This window comes from Hydra vulgaris, chromosome 09 (genome assembly GCF_038396675.1).
Source record: "Hydra vulgaris chromosome 09, alternate assembly HydraT2T_AEP".
NCBI lineage: Eukaryota > Metazoa > Cnidaria > Hydrozoa > Anthoathecata > Hydridae > Hydra > Hydra vulgaris.
The window spans coordinates 33,130,941-33,149,730 of record NC_088928.1 but is presented as its reverse complement, the minus strand read 5'-3'; the positions used below and the strand labels follow the sequence as shown (position 1 = coordinate 33,149,730).

Sequence of the window (18,790 nt, the reverse complement as noted above, 5' to 3'; positions counted from 1 at the left end):
TTTCTTTTTCTCACACATTATAACATTTGTTTATTTTGCGTAAGTGCGGCAATCTTTAATTTGTATGAAAATATTAGTCGTAAAGATGGCTTAACAAAATATATTTTAATTAAATATATCATCAATATTTAAAATCATTTTGGCTCAGCTTAAACTTCATTAAAACAAAAAAATTTTACCAAGCACATTTTTTTTAACCAATAATCAAATCTCTTAATTACCAAACCTCTGATTCCAAAATTGACCTGCCCTTTTATACATAAGGCTATTTACTAACAAATGGTAGACCTAAGAAGATGATGTAATTTTAGCAGGTTTTTTTTAAAAAATTATTTCTCTTTCATTTGTTATAGTACATAATAACTTTACATATGTGTCATGTGCATAATATATAGAACTTCAAAAATCTTTTATTTTGTATTTTTAAAAATTGAAAAAGATAATTAAAAAAAAAAGTGCAAGCGTAAGGATTTGAACTACAATGCACTTCAAAAACGCTGCAAGCTAACCACTTCAGCCACAAAGGCATACTGTTCTATAAATATTTTAACACTATTTAATCAACAAAAGACTTTATAAAATTGGCAAATAAATGTTATAAATAAATATTTAGGAGGCGCAAAAGACACAATGTTTAGGAGACAAATGCAGTTTTCAAGTAAAAGTAAAACTTGAAATGAAATAAAAAGTAAAACTGTAGCTCTTTCTCTCTTAGACAAGGTGCAAAAACACATTGTAAACATAGTTGGACCTGCTCTTGCAGCCAACCTCCAACCATTATCACATTGTTGTAATGTTGCTTCTCTTTCTCTTTTCTATAAATACTATAATGGGCACTACTCTAAAGAGCTAGCATCTCCTGTGCTATCTACTAAAATTCATTCTTGTGCTACTCGTCATTCTGTTAAGTCTCATCCTTTTACTGTGACTGTTCCTAAGTGCTCTAATAATTCTTATTCGTCCAGTTTTTTTCTCGAACATCAGTTCTTTGCAATTCACTTCCTTCATTCTATTTTCCTGATTCATATAATTTGCAATATTTTAAGTCTGTCAATCGTTATTTTGCTCTATAAACTTAATCTTTTCTCTTCCAGTAACTTCCATCTCTAATAGTGGTTGCTTGCAGCCTTGTTGGAAGTGAAGATGTTGAAAAAAAAAAATTAAAAAAGTGCTGCTACTCTTTTTTGCCATTACTTCAGCTTAAATGGCTGCTAAGAGTTCTGTGTCAAACATACACAAATGGCTGCTAAGAGTTCTGTGTCAAACATGCACAAATGGCTGCTAAGAGTTCTGTGTCAAACATGCACAAAACTACTAACACTAATAAGTTCAGCAATAATATATAAGACTAAATTATATATATAATTTATACTGATTCTTTTGCAAAAATATAAAAATTTATAAATTAAAAACTGTCTAAAACGCTAAACTATAAAGTTGTTTGTTTTTAATAAATTGTTTATAAGTTTAAAATTGTCTAACATTAAATTATAAAGTTGCTTGTTGTTTATAAATTGTTTACAAATTCAATATTGCCTAGCATTAAATACAGTTCTAATTATTTTAGTATTTTGTTTGTATTACTAATGATATTGTTTTAATCCTTTATTATAGAAGTATTATTATATAATTTAAAATTATACTATTATACATTTGAAATATTATTTTTGATGCATCACAACAAAGTCAGATACGAGGCTAAAAAATTGCACAATATAAAGCCGTTTTATAAACTAAGCAATGTCTCAATTTACCATGAAGTGTTAAAGGTTGTATGGACAAACTTTATTTAAATTATATATTTTCAGAATCAGTGATTTTTTTCATTTTTACATTATTTTAATTGACCACAAAGATAAATTATTGATTGATCTTATGATAAATTATTAATATAAAAGTTTTATAAATTTTTTCTAAACATGAAAAAACTTTTAGCTTTTTAACCAATAAAAAATGCATAGCTAACAGGTAATGCGGAAGTTATAAGACAAATCTGAATTTAATTATTTGAGTATAATAATTGTTCTTGTGATTTTATGTGTAGGCATAAACATTCTGTAAAGTATAAACTTTATTATTTGAAACACTATTTAAAATGAGGTTAAATGCAGTTGAACAAGAATCATTTCGAAAGTGACTCTTTTTTTCTTTTTCGAAAACAATTTTTTTGTAAATAAGCCTAATATAAAAAAAAGAAATTGTAATACATTTTGAAAAGGAAGGATTTGCTTGAAGTACAATATATGATAACTTAAAACTGTTAAATCTTTTTCTGATAGAAAGCACCCTGGTTGTCCAACATCCTGGACTAGAGAAAAGAAAGCCAAATTAATCGAAAAGAGGTCAGTCAGAGAAAAATAGGTTTTAAATTTGATGTAAATCAATCAACAATTGGTCAACAGTTGAAAAAAATAGAATATTAAATATAGAAAATGTGAAAAGACTCCAAAATTATTAAAAATAGTTTAAGATAAAGGGTGTTTGAAAAATGGATGTATAACTGACAGATTAGGCTTTTTGTTTGTAATTCCTTCTTTGAAAGAATCAAAAGTTGTTTTTTATCCAATGTTTATTTGGTTAAAAATTCAAAAAATTTCATGTGTTTTTTTAGGATTTGAAAGAAGTTTTAAATGTTATCTGGCCAAATTTTTATTTAAAAGAATCTGAAGACAGTTTGTGGTATGTGCTTATTATGCATCTTTTTATGGGTTTGTACTTGTGTATTGTATTGTTATATGTGTGATTTATATGTGCAATATATTATTGGTATGTGCTATTGCCCTTTTTAAAGATACTACTTACTGCCGCTTGAAAAAGATTTATTTTTCTAGATCTAAAAAATGTAGTGTGGTGATACCTAAGTTTTCATTCCTTTTTTTTTACTTTTTTTTTTTAATGAGTTTATGTTCATTGTTAATTGTTTCAAAGAAAACTTATAAAAAAATCTAATAAAACTATGTATTCTACCTTGTTTGCTTTGTTTTTCTTGCTTTATTTGTTAGCTTTGTTTTATTTGCTTTGTTTGTTAGCATTTTTTTGTTTGCTTTGTTTGTTAGGGTTGAGAAAGTGTTGTAACAACATCAAGAATAAAAAAAGTTATTTTTTCAACTATATGGTCCTTGCAGCTTTTTTTTTATCAACTAGTATTATTGATAAAATGTAATTCACTAAGGGCTGATACTAATGTATATATATGTATAGATACTAATGTATAGAAGTATAGAAGTACTAATAGAAGTATCTATACTTTTTATAGTTACTTTTTTTTTGGTTAGGGTTTCAAATAGTAACTAAATAATCCTACTTTTTTACATGTGTCGAAATTTTCAATTATTAGCTACCCTTGCCCCATCCTACTTCTTGTTACTCTTGTTTAATATTATTTCCATTGATTACATTATCTTTATTATTGTTACTATATTAAGTTTTTTTTTATTGTTGTTGTTGATTTTTATAATTTTTTCGTTTGTTTATGTTTTTATAACTTTTCAATAATATGTACTGGATTGTTCAATTTAGGAAACATGAATATGAGAAACATGGCACTTGTGCTGCTTCGAATCCATATTTTTTAACAGAACATGATTACTTTCAAAACACATTAAAGCTTAATAAAGTGTTTGATGTTCAAAGGTGTTTATTTTTTTTTTATGATTATAGATTTTATAAAAAATCTAACAAATTTGGACAAATCACAGTTAACAATTGTTATTATGATTTGTTACCATGATATATATATATATATATATATATATATATATATATATATATATATATATATATATATATATATATACATATATATAAGTATGTATATATTCTATTAGATAAGACAATTTTTTAAATTTTTGTTAAAATCATTTTTTTTTAAATTCATGTTTTGACTATATCATAGCCATCATCAGTTAAAATATATTAAAATGGTTAAATCAAATTCGTAAAATTAAGTTGAATTAATAGAGACCTTATAATAAAAAATGCAATAAAAATGCAATTAAATAATGTAACAAATGTTTTAAAAAGATAAAAGAACCGTAATGTTAAAAGGAACTAGATTGAAATTGTCATTTTTGCATGGTTCATTTTTTTATTAATAGTGGGTTTTTCCAACTCTATGTACATACTTTCTTTGAGTTTTAATATAAATTTGCTGGAGGCCAAATCTAAAATTAAAAAATTAGCATGATTAACACTATTAAAACAGTTTTCATTTGAATATGTTTATTATTAAAACTTTTAAAACTTTCATTTGAATGTTTACCGGTTCTTTTATCTTTTTAAAACATTTGTTACATTATTTAATTGCATTTTTATTGCATTTTTTATTATAAGGTCTCTATTAATTCAACTTAATTTTACAAATTTGATTTAACCATTTTAATATATTTTAACTGATGATGGCTATGATATAGTCGAAATATGTATTTATAAAATAAATGATTTTAACAAAAATTTAAAAAATTGTCTTATTTATTAGAATATTTACTCATTTTGTGCTGAAGAGAAACTTTGGATATATATATATATATATATATATATATATATATATATATATATATATATATATATATATATATATATATATATATATATATATATATATATATATATATATATATATGTATAACACACACACACACACTTATGTGTGTGTGTGTGTGTGTGTTATACATATATATAAACACACACACACACACACACACACACACACTTATGTGTATGCATAATACATATTCATAAATATACGTAGTTATACATACATACATACATACATACATACATACATACATACATACATACATACATACATACATACATACATACATACATACATACATACATACATACATGCATTATACATACATGCATGTATACATATTTATTGGTTAATTGTGAAGGACAAAAGTTTTATTCTAACAAGGCTGCGATTATTTAATGTGAAAGTTTAAAAAGAGACTTAAAAAGTAGTTAACAGAAAGTTAAAAAAACTGTTAATTATGATCACATCAATGTTCAATAAAGAATTTTTTTCCATCCCATAATTTTAATGACATAAAAAATAAGAAACTCAGTTTCTTGTTTTTTAAGTCATAGTAAGAGTAAATTAGATTATCGAAAAGCCAGAATAGTTTGCACTGGAAACAAGTCATAGTATTTTATTTAATTTTTTTCAATCTTTTATAACAATACAGCTTTTTTTTTTTAATGTTTTGAAGATAATGTTTAATGTTCTATCAGATATAGTTCCTGAGGAGAAAAATGAACAAATAGGTCATTTTATTTTCAAGAAAAACTTTATCTATAAGGTTAAAATATCATTTTACTTTAATTTTTGGGATTTAATTAATTTAGATATTTGACTGTTTAATTTTCGCAAAAAAAATCTTTTTTTTTTTATATTTTATTTTGGTGCCCTGAGAAGCCCTGACGGTGTTATCACAGAGCACCATGGATGAGCATTTAAAGGAAGTTGTCACAAAACTTTCCCATAGGTGGGGTTTGAACCATGGATTCTTTGTTTCTAAAGCAAGCGCGCTACCACTGCGCCACGGCTGCTAAATTCAACAAAACTAACGGCTGCTCAACTCAACAAAATTAAACAGTCAAATATCTAAATTAATTGGAAACCAATTGTTCTCACTTTAAAGCAACCACTTTTAAAGGTTCTGTTTTATTTTATGTACAAATATACCAAGGATGAGTTGCCATCAATTCAAGGTATTTTTTACATGACACAGAGTTGTTTTTTTTTACACGACACATGACATTCCCTGTATATGTAAAGCTTATTTTGTCCAAGCAGAGCTTGTTAAGCTGCATTTTAACATAATGATTTGTTGCTGGCACATCTGTTAATAAATGATGCTCTCAGAGATTTTTCCTTGAAATGTGCATAAGTAAACTTTGCATAAGTTGCACTTGATAAAGAATTTTGCTTCATTTTTTATGAAGCATTTTTTGTCTAAGTTTTGGTGGTTTTACATAATATGCTATCCAGGTTTTGGTGTTTTACCTATTGTTACCATTTATTGTGCCACCAATCTTTAAAATTTAAGAAAATCCTTATTTTTCAGTTTCTTCTCTTAGTTATTTTTTAAAAGTATTGCAATTAATAATAATAATAACAATAATAATAATAATAAGCTGCGGCAAAAAAATATCAACATAAGGACTAAACTAATAAAAGTGCTAAATTTAGTACAAAGTAAATATGTTTTTTGTTTTTTTCTCTATCTTGCTTGAAAAGAGTAAAGCAACTCTTGAGCTCCTTGTTAGTAGGCAATGAACTGTAGCAGCATTCAGAGAATAATTATAAAGCCAATCAAAATGTTTGTTAATGCAATTTTTAACTCATTAAAATGAGGAGAGTCAAAAAAAGTTTGTGGGAGTAAATTCCATCAGCATCATAACTCTGTTAGGGAAGAAGTTAAGTCTAATAGTAATAGCTCGCATGTTATTGTCGAGGTATTCTCATCCTCGAGTTATTTGATCATATGAATGGCTAATTTGTGGGTTAAGTCAACAAATATTTTCTAAGTTATTAATAAACTTGAAGTTGTAGATTAAATCACATAGGTTGCATCTTTCATTTAGTGAGATAAAGATGTGATAATCTGGCTTTGCTGAATAACGCTCTAAGAAGCTGAATTTCTTTGGTGGCGCGGTTTTGAACTTTTTCAAGTTTTTTAATGTTGTGCTCAGTAAAAGAATTCCATACAGGAGCAGCATACTCGAGATGAAGTCTCACCAGGGATGTGTAAAGTCTCTTCCAGACTTGTGCATTTTTATAGATAAAAGCTTTTTTTAATTGACCGAGGAGAGAGTTCACTTTTAATGATATTGTTTTGACATGCATGTCCCATTTGAGGTTGTGTTAAATGCAAATGCCAAGATCTCTCTCATTAGATAAATTGAGAAGCTGCATCCCTTCTAGAGTCAAGGTATATTATTGGTGGTTGGGATTTTTGTTTTTGTTGAAGTGTAAGATAAGGCACTTTTTTTAGTTAAGACGTAAGCGCCAGGTTGTAATCCAAGATGTGATTTGATTTATGTTTTTCTGGAGCTTAATTGGGCTGTCACGATTCAAATTGGTGGAAATAACTTTGATGTCATCTAGTTTTAATGGGTCCCTAATATTATATAAAAAAAAGTTTTTCAAAAGTATGTCATGTTGGGTCTCAAAAGAAGCAAAATTTTATAAAAATTTCAAAAATAAAAATTATTTTATAAAAAAATTATTATTTAAGATTTTTTTTGAAAATATTATCAAAAAAATAAACTTTTTTCATTTTTAGTTTAAAAGGTCATTTTTTCTGCAATAAACTATAAAATAACAATTTTTTTAAAAAAATAATTGTTATTTTTGAAATTTTTATAAAATTTTGCTTCTTTTGAGACCCAACATGACATACTTTTGAAAAACTTTTTTTTATATAATATTAATATTTTATATAATATTTAAAATTTTAAAGGTCTGGAGGCACCTCAAGAAAATTTCCTAGAGCATTGATATTTTTCCAGAGTATTTCTGAAATAAATAGACAACTTTTGCACACCCAGGCTAAATGAATTGTAAAAAAAAATAAAATTCACTCCACCCTAATGTACATCTTACATGACCTACTGGATCCAAGCAGGTATTGAAGCTTTTATTCCTTCTCTTTGGTTTTAAATCAAGTCTCATTCTACTCTACATTTTTCACCTTCTTGTGCAGTTGCTATATATATTTTTTACAAGAACATCTCTATTGAGAATAAATAGGTTTTGTTCTCAATAGAGATGTTCAGGTCCTGTCTGATGCTAACGAAGATAAGCTTCATTATTCTCAGTTTACTAAATCTTGTATCGTATCTTTACTGTTAAAGATTTTCCATAGACTTTCAGAAGATCTTAAATAGTGTCTTTAACTAAAGTAAGTCTAACATTCCATCTTATTACTTTTCCCCATAATAAGGCAGACTTATTAGCTGAGAATTTTACATAATTTGACTCTTGAATCTAATGGCCATACTCTTCCTTAGGCTGGCTCATAAAACAACATTTTTTGAAAATGTCTGATGGTATCCCCTAATGGCGTTCTATATAGTAAATTAATACGAAATTTAAAAAATTCTTGAATAAAATTTTTTTTTATGGGTCCCTCAAGACCCTTAAACATCAGACAGGTCCCTAATATTTTGAAAAAAAAAGTTTTTTAAAAGCATATCATGTTGGGTCTCAAAAGAAGTGAACTTTAATAAAAAATTCAAAAATATTTAAAAAAAATTATGGAAACACAAATTTAAAAAGTTTATTTTAAAAAGCTATGAAAATATGTACTTTCTTATTTTTTGTTAAAAAAAATATTTTTTAGCCATAAAATTTAAACTAGTAATCTTTATATAAAATGATTATTGTTTTTGGATGTTTTATAAAATTTCACTTCTTCTGAGACCCAATATAATATGCTTTTAAAGAACTTTTTTTTCAAAATATTAGGGGTTGAATAAAGAAGGATCAAGAAGGGAATGGAGAATTAATGAAAGGGAAAGGAAATTCCTATATTGAAAAACAACAACCTTCTTATTCTCAGACAAGGTCCGAAAGTTCATTGTACATGTAGTTGGACCTGTTTTATCTGCCAAGTTTGATCCACTATCCCATCATTGTAAGATTGCATCTTTTTTTTTTTTACAAATACTATCATGGCTGCTGCTCAAACAAGCTATCACCTCTAGTTCAATCAACAAAAACTTATTTTTACTTGGGTTGTCATTCAGCAAAGTTGAATCCTTTTACTGTATCTGTCCCTTCATACTATAAAAATATTTTTTAATCTTATTTATTTCCTCACACATTGATAAAATTTCTAAACTCTCACCCATCTTCATGTTTTCCTGACTCATATAATATGCAACCTTTCATATCTTTTAATAAATATTATATACAGCTATTTCATAATGCATATAATTTTTTTATTTATTTTTTGTGTGTATCTTTTGTATAGTTAGAGGTGCCTTATTTACTGTTTATATTCACCTGTAACCTACTTTATATGTATGTTTGTGTTCTGTCTAACCCTCTGGCACGGTGTTGACTCACGCGTAAGTTACTATTTGTATGTTTGCAGATGCAATGTGAGCTCATTAACTAACTAGTTACTCCAACTATAAAACCAACCTTCGCCTTAATCTCTAGTACTTTGTTAGATGTAATGTTTTTTCCTAATTTCAAAAATATCGTGCTTAATGTTTTAAGGTACTGTTTGCATGAATTAACTTTAACTACTCCAGGTCAGGTCAGGTTCAGGATCATCAAAAACTAGGAGAAACATACTCTAATATAAAAATCTCCTGCTTTGGGGCTCATGGTTGAGTTTGCTTAGGAGGCTGTGCTCCATCTATGAATAAGTCAAGTTCTTTTTAAACTTAAATCGTGCCAAAAGTAACCCAATATATTAAACATAAAAAACCATCCCCACTACCTAACTGTTTTGATATATCTTTTACAAATATCTGTGGTCTGCAAAGCAACCTTCCATCAGTTAAATCTTACCTCTTACAAAATTCACCAGACTTGCTTGCTCTTAGTGAGACTAATTTAAATTCTGTTATTCCTTCTTCTGATCTCAGTATTGATGGGTACTATCTCTTTTGGACCCTATCATCACATTATTTACTACCACCATAAAGCTGACTGGGATTCTCTTTGTGATTTCTTTTTGATGGTTTCTGGGCTGATGTCCTTTCCCTCTCAGCTGATAAATGCACCTCCTACATAACCTCCTGGATTTTAAGGTTATTAAATGAATTCTTTCTAACTGTTCTATTAAAGTCATCCTCAAAGGCCAAAACTCATCTTCATTTCCAGTTACTTCTGGGGTACCTCAAGGTTATATCCTTGGTCATGTTTTTTTTTTAATCTACATTAGTTATCATCCTGACAACCTTTTATCCAAATTGGCTCTATTCACTGATGATTCAACTTTATACTCCTGTCTCGACAAAAAGTCTTCTCTTTTCCATCGCTTAGAACAGGCAGCCAATTTTGAATCTGATTTGCTTCTGTAACAGATTGGGGCTCACAGTGGCTTGTAAATTTTAACTCCAAAAAAACTCAGTTATTTACTGCAAACAACTATTGCAATACTGTCGACATTCCTATATTAGTGAATGGCAACCCTCTCACTGAGACTTCTTCTTTACATCTTCTCGGATTTTTGTTTACTACTGACCTTTTATGGAAACCATATATACAATCGATTGCTAAATTAGCATCCGCTAAGGTTACTTTTTTTTATAATGCTTGCCATTTTCTTACTCCTGATTATATTCTTTACCTCAACAAATTTTATTTGTCCCTGTATGGAATTTTGTTGTCATATTTGGGCTGGTTCTTCTAATAGTGCTCTTTTTCTTCTAGACAAGGGCTAAAAGCACAATGTAAATGTAATTGGGCCCGGTCTATTGCTAAACTTGAGCTTCTTTCCCATCATCGTAAATTTGCATCATGGTTGCTGCTCAAATGTTTATCTCTAGTTCCATCACCTAAAACTCGCTTCACTTGTCATTCAGCAAAGTTTCATTTGTTTACTGTATCTGTCCCTGCATGTTCTAAAAACTTTTGTTTATCTATTGTTTTCCTGCACTTTAACCCTTTGGAACTCTCTCTGATCTTCATGTTTTCCTGACTCATACAACCTACAACTTTTCAAGTCTTCTGTCAACTGTTTCCTTGCTCTATAATTCTTTTTTTTTTTCTAGTAACTCTTAATAGTGGTTGCTTGCAGCTTTGTTTGGAATGAATCAGAATTTATTAAAAAAAAAAAATTAACAAGTATTTTTAGCTGATGTTGAATTTTTGTTGTTTAAATATATATTAGAATTTAATTAAAAGTATCTTGTACTTTATTAAAATATGAAACAAATTTTAATGTTATTTGAATTGAAAAAATATTTTGAAACACTGAAAATCAGAAAAAAAGTTTTTTAGCATTGTCTAATTATGAGAATGTTATGATTAGGCTTTATCTAGTTTTATATGAATCAATGTTCTGTCAGGCCCATAAAGATTAAATAAAGCTAAATGTTAAATTCTTAGTTACAAAAACTAAATTGACACAAAACACTTTAAAAAATTCTTAGTCTTCCTTATCAATTCCTTATCAATTGAAATTTTCACAAACTTGTTTTATGAGTAAACATTCTTTTAATCAATTAGTTGCCACAAAAGTTCATTGATATTTATTGTTCTGATCATTTGAGTTAAAAATTTGATTAGATGTATCAACTTTTTTTTTATACAAGTCTTTTAGCTCTTAGGTAACTTTCCTTTACTAGGGAGGGTTAATGAACTTCACCATTTAGGAAATCATTCTGACCTAAATACCACTCACCCCATACCATTCCGGGATCAGTATATCAACTTTTTCTCTACTGATTTAAATATAAAATTTTTAAATCTTCAGTAATCTTTTTTTTTTTTAACTTATCTTCCAAGAATGAGAAGTTCAGGATGCTACTCTTTTTTTTTTAATTTTTTGGAGAGAAGATTTAAACCTCGAATCTCTAGACTGTAAAGCAAGGGTTTACTATCTAAATAAATTTCTTGCCATTTCATTAACTTTTATGCCAGCAAAGACAGTAATACTAGAGCCATGTCTTTCAGCGTAAGAAACAATAATATAATAAATATATAAATTAGTGTCACTAAAAGTAGGCAGGTATAATAAATTTGCAAGTGGATAAATTTTTTTAGTTACTTAAAGAGCGAGAATATTTGTAAAAGATTTAAAAAAAAAGAATTTAAGAAAAGGTTAAAACAATTTGGTGGTAATGATGCTTTTTGTTTTATTTTTGGTAATTTTCAATATTTATGATTTAAGCTATTAAAAAGTAGTCAAACATAACTAGTACTTGGCCTCCAAAGCAATAAACTATGCAGTTATCTAGTAATACTATTACTATTAATACATATCTGTAGCTTAATAATTGTGAAGAACCAGAATAATACATTTGCAAAGCTTGAAAATTGTGAAAGGCAAATATAATTCATATATAATGCTTTATAATTGTGAAGGACAAATATAATTCATATATAATGCTTTATAATTGTGAAGGACAAATACAATACATATAAAGCTATATAATTCTGAAGGACCAATATAATGCACATATATATCATCATATAAATGCATAGTAAAATAAAAAAATGGAAAATAGTTTTTTGATTTTAATAGTAAACTGTTAATTACAGTTTTATTGTATTGTATATCAATTGTCAGAATTATTTTTAAATCTTTTTTTTTTTTTGGATTTTTACTTAATATACTAATCTTATTTTTTAGTGATATTATATGTCTCCATTTTTTTGATATAATCTCTGTTTTTTTAGTAGTACTGTTCCCGTTTTTTTAGTAATACTGAGTTTTTTTTTGTAATGTTATCTGCATTTTTTCAGTGGTATTATTATCCCTATTTTTTTTGTGACTCTATCCCCATTTTTTCAATACTTTTGAAGTTTATTTTAAGTTAATTTTTATAGCAAAATTTATATTTATCATAACTAAATATTTTAAGTTTAGATTGTTAGAGAGAAAGGGTATCTTTCCAATAGCTGAACCATACAAAGTGAGTTTTTATTCTGAACATTTTTTTTTTCTGCATCAATTCAAGTAATTTTAACTTAGTAAGTTTACTTTAGTTAAAAAACTTTTAGTTTTAATATCTTAATGAAAATTATTGGTTTAACAGCAATGTTAAACCAATTTTAAAAGTATAGAGCGAAAAACCAAACTTTGGTGTATCACAAGGTATATACACAAAGGTCATATCGCAAGGTCATACAACAAAGATATAATTACCTTCATGGTAAAAATTGCAACCATCATTTGGAAAGTGATTACAAATGTTTGATAACACTTGGTTTAGAACATTTATGTATTTGTGTTGATTTATTTTGTCTTCAATAATATGAGGACACCTGTTTACTGAACACTTATATCATTAGGTCTTGTGATAAAGTGTTACCCACTATGCATTTCACATACACATAGAATGACATTTCTCAGGGCTTCACTGTTTATGTTACACTAAAAACTTTTTTGTGTGGTAACAAATAAATTTAATTATATTCTTTAAGTGGTTTGAAAAATATATTATAAGTTCTTAGTCTTAAATTCCTTAATTCAAAAATGAAATTTTTTTTTTTTAATTTAAAAACAAAAAGTTAATAAACAAAACACAATAAAAACTGCTATTTAGCTAATGATAGGGCATGGTAACTTTACTTTTAACTAACTTTTTAAAAATTTAACTGTTGTTTTGTTTTAATATAATGATTTTATCACTTGACAGACGCAATCTTTATGTATGAGGAAAAAAACAATTTTTTTTCAATGAAGTTAGATATTTCTTTTAAGTACACTTGATTCACTTAAGAAAAACTACAAGATTATTTTCAAACATTTCATTAAAGCAAATATTTTAAAGATTTTCAACTCATGTTACATTTTATTATTTTATCAAGTGAAACCATAGGTGGCACAAGTGAAACCATAGGTGGCACAAGTGAAACCATAGGTGGCACAAGTGAAACCATAGGTGGCACAAGTGAAACCATAGGTGGCACAAGTGAAACCATAGGTGGCATTGAAAATGTATTCCATATGTCACCTACATCAATCAATCAATCAATCAATAATTTATTTCTTAAATAAGATTTTACATTCAAGGACGTTTACAAATAGTAAATTTACTAATATAAAGTAAACACCTACTAATGTTAATAATATCTAACTTTTATCAAGGTGGCATTGAAAATGAATTCCATATGTCACCTACAGTTTGACTTTTATTTTTTGATAAGATGGAGCACAAAAGTCACTGTGCTTTTAATGTATCAAAGCACTTTTTAATGGCGGTTTGAAGTCATTCAATGTGGCAATGTGGTTGTTAATGGCAGTATGAAACCATCTGTATTGTCAGAACACCTTAATTTTGTCCTATATAGAAACTCATCTGATTAAGGGGTAAAGGGGTTTTATCAGTTTACCTTCAAAAGTAAACTTATAAAACCTGTTTACCCTTTAATCAGAATGAACCACAATTCTGAGTTTTAGAGGTTTAACCTCTAAAACTCAGTGTTGTGGTTCTGAGGTTGGCTAATAGTCAAATTTTCTGAACTCTGTGATAGCTGTGATAGCAAAGAACTGATGTTCAAGGAAATTAAATGAATAAGAATTTTTGGAGCAATTAGAAACAGTCACAGTAAAAGTATGAGGGTTAGTTGAATGACAAGTAATACGAGAATGAATTTTAGTAGGTGGCACAAGAGACGCTAGCTCTTTAGAGCTTTTTGAAGTAGTGCTTGATATAGTATTTATAAAAAAGAGAAAAAGAAGCAACATTACAACAATGCAACAATGGTTGAAGGTTGGCTGCAAGAGCAGGTCTAACTATGATTACAATGCATATTTGCACTTTGTCTAAAAGAGAAAGTTCATCATTATATTAAGATCCACTCCAGATACAGCAACAGTATTCTAAACAAAGTCAAATTTGAGATTTATTCCGGAGTAAAGAAGTGGCAAGCACAATAAAGAGATGCAACCTTAGCAGATGCTAATTTTGCAATTGATTTGATACATGGTTTCCAAGAAAGATCAGAAGAGTTAATTCAAGAAGACAATGTTCTATAATTATTAAAGACAAGTTAATTCTAGATGACTCATTAAGAACATTACCATTCATAAATATAGGAAGATCTGTAGCTTAATCGTTATTACTGTTGTAATAACAATTAACAAAAAAAAAATTAGTTTTATCTGAGACAAAGTTTACTAGTCACTGAGAGCCCCATGCTGTAGCGGAAGTGTGGTAGTTTTCAAGCTCAAGTGCTCCCTCCAAGTAATCAGAGAGTGTTGGCTTCTTATCAAGACAAGAATAAATGGCAATATCGTCAGCGAACAATGCCATCTTAGATGTGAGAATTCTAAGGAGATTGTTAATGTAAATTGTAAATGTTAATGTAAATTAATGTTAATGTTAATGTTAGAGTATAAGGCCAAGGATCTTGAAGAATCTCTGAAGTTACAGGAAATGAAGAAGACTTTTTATCAATCTAATCTCTTGATTCCACTAATTACATGTTAGCTTTAGAGGTAGTCTACATAGTTAGACCCTCTTTATCTGCCTCCTTCCCAACATCATAAAATTGCATCTCTTTCTCTTTTCAACAAATACTATTATGGGCGCTGATCTAAAGAGCTAGCGTCTCCTGGGCCATCCACTAAAATTCATTCTTGTGTTACTCGTCATTTAATTAAGTCTCATACTTTTAATGTGACTGTTTCAAAGTGCTCCAAAAATTCTTATTCGCCTAGTATTTTTCCTCTAACATCTTTGGAATTCACTTCCTTCTTCTTGTTTTTCTGATTTATATAGGTTGCAATCTTTTAAGTTTTCTATTAATTGTTATCTTTCTTTATAAACTTCATCTTTTCTCTTCCGGTAACTTTTCTCTCTAATAGTGGTTGCTTGCAGCCTTGTTGGAAGGCGTTAAAAAAAAGAGTGCTGTTTATCAAAGACAACTTTTATACTATGATTGGTAAAGAAATGTTTAATAATGTTGAAAATGATACCTGATACATCATAAGAAGATAACTTATGGAGAAGACCAGCATGCTAAACTTTATCATAGTCTTTAGAAATGTTGAGAATGATAGGCTTAACCTCACCACATCTATCAAATGCATGATTATTTCTTACACCTAACAAATCAGCAGTAGAACAAGAAGACTGAAAGCCATATTGATTATCAGAAAGTAAGTTCTAAGATTTAAGATGAGATATTAAGTATTTGTTAATTAAGGACTCAAAAACTTTGCTTATGATAGGAGGAAGACGGTTTGGGTGATAGTTAGATCAGTCAGATTGCTCTCCAGTATTTTTGAAAATAGGGATAACAGATGCTGCTTTTGGTAGACTGGAAGACAAGACTTTGATAAACACTTGTTAAATAGTTTTGCAAGTATAGAAAACAGCTCTGGAGAACACTTTTGCAAGACTATAACAGGTATGTTGTCCAGACCATACGCTATAGGAAAGTACAAGCAGGAAATCACTTTAGATACAGAAGCTGAAGTGATTTAAAAGTCAGGCAACGGACAAACCTGTTTGTCAATTATATCATGTAGGATGTGATTAGTGGAATCAATAGATGAGATTGATGAAAAGTTTTTAGAAACCGTTTAACTTTATCTATAGGTGAGGTAATGAAATCTAAACCATGCAAAAAAAAGAAGGAATAACAAATTTCCCCTTATTAAAGACACTGTTAAAGATTCTCTAGAAGTCTCAGCAGCCTAGTTTTTGAGATAAAATACGAGATTTTGTGAACTAAGAATAGCAAGCCTTGGCATTAGACAAAACTTTTTTACAATGGTTTTTAGGAATAGTAAACAGTAGTCTGTTTACTGTGGTGAAGAGTGAGGCTTGACTTGGAATTACTGAGAGGAGATAAAAGATTCCATGCGACCCTGAATCCAAGAAGTTACATAAGAAGCACGTTTGTCAGTAGGATGATGAAAGATTTTTACCATCACGAAGGGCCATCGCGAAGAAAATCATGGAAAGAGTCTCAGTCAGCTTTAAAGTAGTTGTAAGAGGTAGGATGATAGGGAATTCTGATGATGAAGAAGAATGAGATAACTAGAATCAAAAACAAGACATAAGTCGAGTAGAGATAGTAATTGATTCGGATTATCTGGAAAGCAAGTTGGAAAGTTTACTATTTGTGTTAGAGGTTGATAAAGGCAAAAGTTGTGGGATTTAGCACCTGCAGAGTCACAGACACAAGAGCCAGAGGTGTTTTGTGTTTTACAGTTTTTTGTATTTTAGTTATTTTTGGATTTGTCAAAAAACTTGACTCAAAGCACAGATAGTACTCAGTACACTATTTAATAATCCAAGCAATTACCTTATTACTATTAATAAAACTTAGTCCTTAACAAAAAGGTAAAGTCTGGTTATTCTGCTACTGGTAACATATAGCCCAGTACAACCTGTTTCATGTTATGCTGCCTTGCGGGATACGCTTTTCGGGAAAAAGTTGGGAGATGCCAACTCTGACTTAACTCAACCCCTGCCTTGGGGCTCTTGGTTGAGTAAAGACTGGAGATGTTGTCTCGAAAAAAAAAATTATCTTTGGCTGGCGTTAAATGTATACAACTACTGTCATGTAGAAGAACTCCTACTCCTAGGCAATGACTTAAGGGGCAAACAGATTCTATCTGTTGACCATCTCTGCACCCCTTTTTCATTTAATAGGCTGGCGTAAATGTATTTATAATACATTGTTTTCAGTTTAGGATATTAAATACTGGATCTTTTTGACTCATGCATGAGTCAAAAAGATCCAGTATTTAATGCATGAGTTTTGAATGTGTCTATGTTTTTATGACTAGGCAACTCATTCTATTATCTCCTAATGAGGGTACAGCACTAAAATGTTTTATGGTTCTGAGGCCAGTTTGGTTCCCAAACTCTGTGGTAGCTCTCAGAAAGGTAATTCTAACATTTACTAATATTCCCCAGACCTAATTACTCTTTGTGAGAATAATTTGAGTTCAACTGTCTCATCTTGTGATGTTAGTGTTGATGGTTATCTTTCTTTAATTCAAAAAGATTTCAATAGTCACATGCCAAAAAAATTTATTCTTCTAGTTTTTATTCTGGTAAATCTTTGAAGTTTGCTCCTTTCATCTTGTTTTCCTAATTCATATAATTTGCAATCTTTTAAGTCGTCTGTTAATTATTATCTTGCTTTATAAACTTTATCTCTTCTTTTCCAGTAACTTCTAACTGTAATAGTGGTTGCTTGCAGCCTTGTTGGAAGTGAAGATGTGATTATGCAGATGTTTTTGTGCCATAAAAAACTTAGCTTGAGAAAACTGGCACTTTACCCAAACTAGATTTTACTATAACACAAAAACTATTTTTAGAAGCATTGTTCAAAGTTGTATATTGCTTTTTTTAATTAATGAAGAACCTGGTAATCCTGCAACCATCTGCTGAAAGTAATTGCTATCAGTTTTCAGTGCATTAACAAATTGTTTCATAATTGATGCAAAAACTATTTTCTGCAAACAATGGGTTTATTCACAGTATTTGCCCACTTCAAGTTTTGTAAATGGGTCACTCTTTTTGTATCTATTGTTGGTTTCTTACTTTGCTGTCCCTCATGCATGAGTAACATGAAAATATAGCAAAACCTCTGTACTGACCAAGGAGAAAATTAACCATTTTTAAATCTACACAACTAATCTACTTGTATTCTAAATTATATAAAGAAATACCTATTCTGTTGAATTATGTAAAAAAATACCCAACAATGCACAGTGGGCCAGAAATGTCTAAAAATGGTAAAACTATTTATGGGCTAAATAAAGACATATGCTACATGTTTTAAGGGATTTTTGGAGCCAAGACATTTATTTTCAGGCTCCATTTTAAATTTGGAGTGGTCATGACTACAAAAGTGGTTATTTTAAGGGTTGTTAAAGGTGGTCCTGGAATATCTCAATGACTTTTAAATTAGATGGGACATGTTGTATGTCTAAATATAGGTAATTGAGATTTGGTAATTCAAATCTGGGCATATTTGGTCTCCAGGGAGGGGGGTTATAATCACTCAGATAGTGATTTTAGGTGTGGTCACGGGTTGTCAAGAGTATTTCCTTTTAATTTGTTTTATTTGCTTAATTTTTTTGATATTGTAAATGTAAACATATATAATACAATAAAATTAAAC

The 18,790-nt window shown here is 28.8% G+C and overlaps 1 protein-coding gene across 3 annotated transcripts in view; it reads left to right on the top strand.

Annotated features, from left to right (window-relative positions):
* LOC101241602 (ribonuclease Oy) overlaps positions 1–18,790 on the top strand; it is a 52,254-nt gene that overhangs the window by 29,414 nt on the left and 4,050 nt on the right. For all 3 annotated transcript variants that reach the window (XM_065805431.1, XM_065805430.1, XM_065805432.1), the window contains 3 exons: positions 2,612–2,679; positions 3,520–3,633; positions 12,564–12,609. In XM_065805431.1, coding sequence (XP_065661503.1) covers positions 2,612–2,679; positions 3,520–3,633; positions 12,564–12,609 — 228 coding nt within the window. The remainder of the gene's footprint in view (positions 1–2,611; positions 2,680–3,519; positions 3,634–12,563; positions 12,610–18,790) is intronic.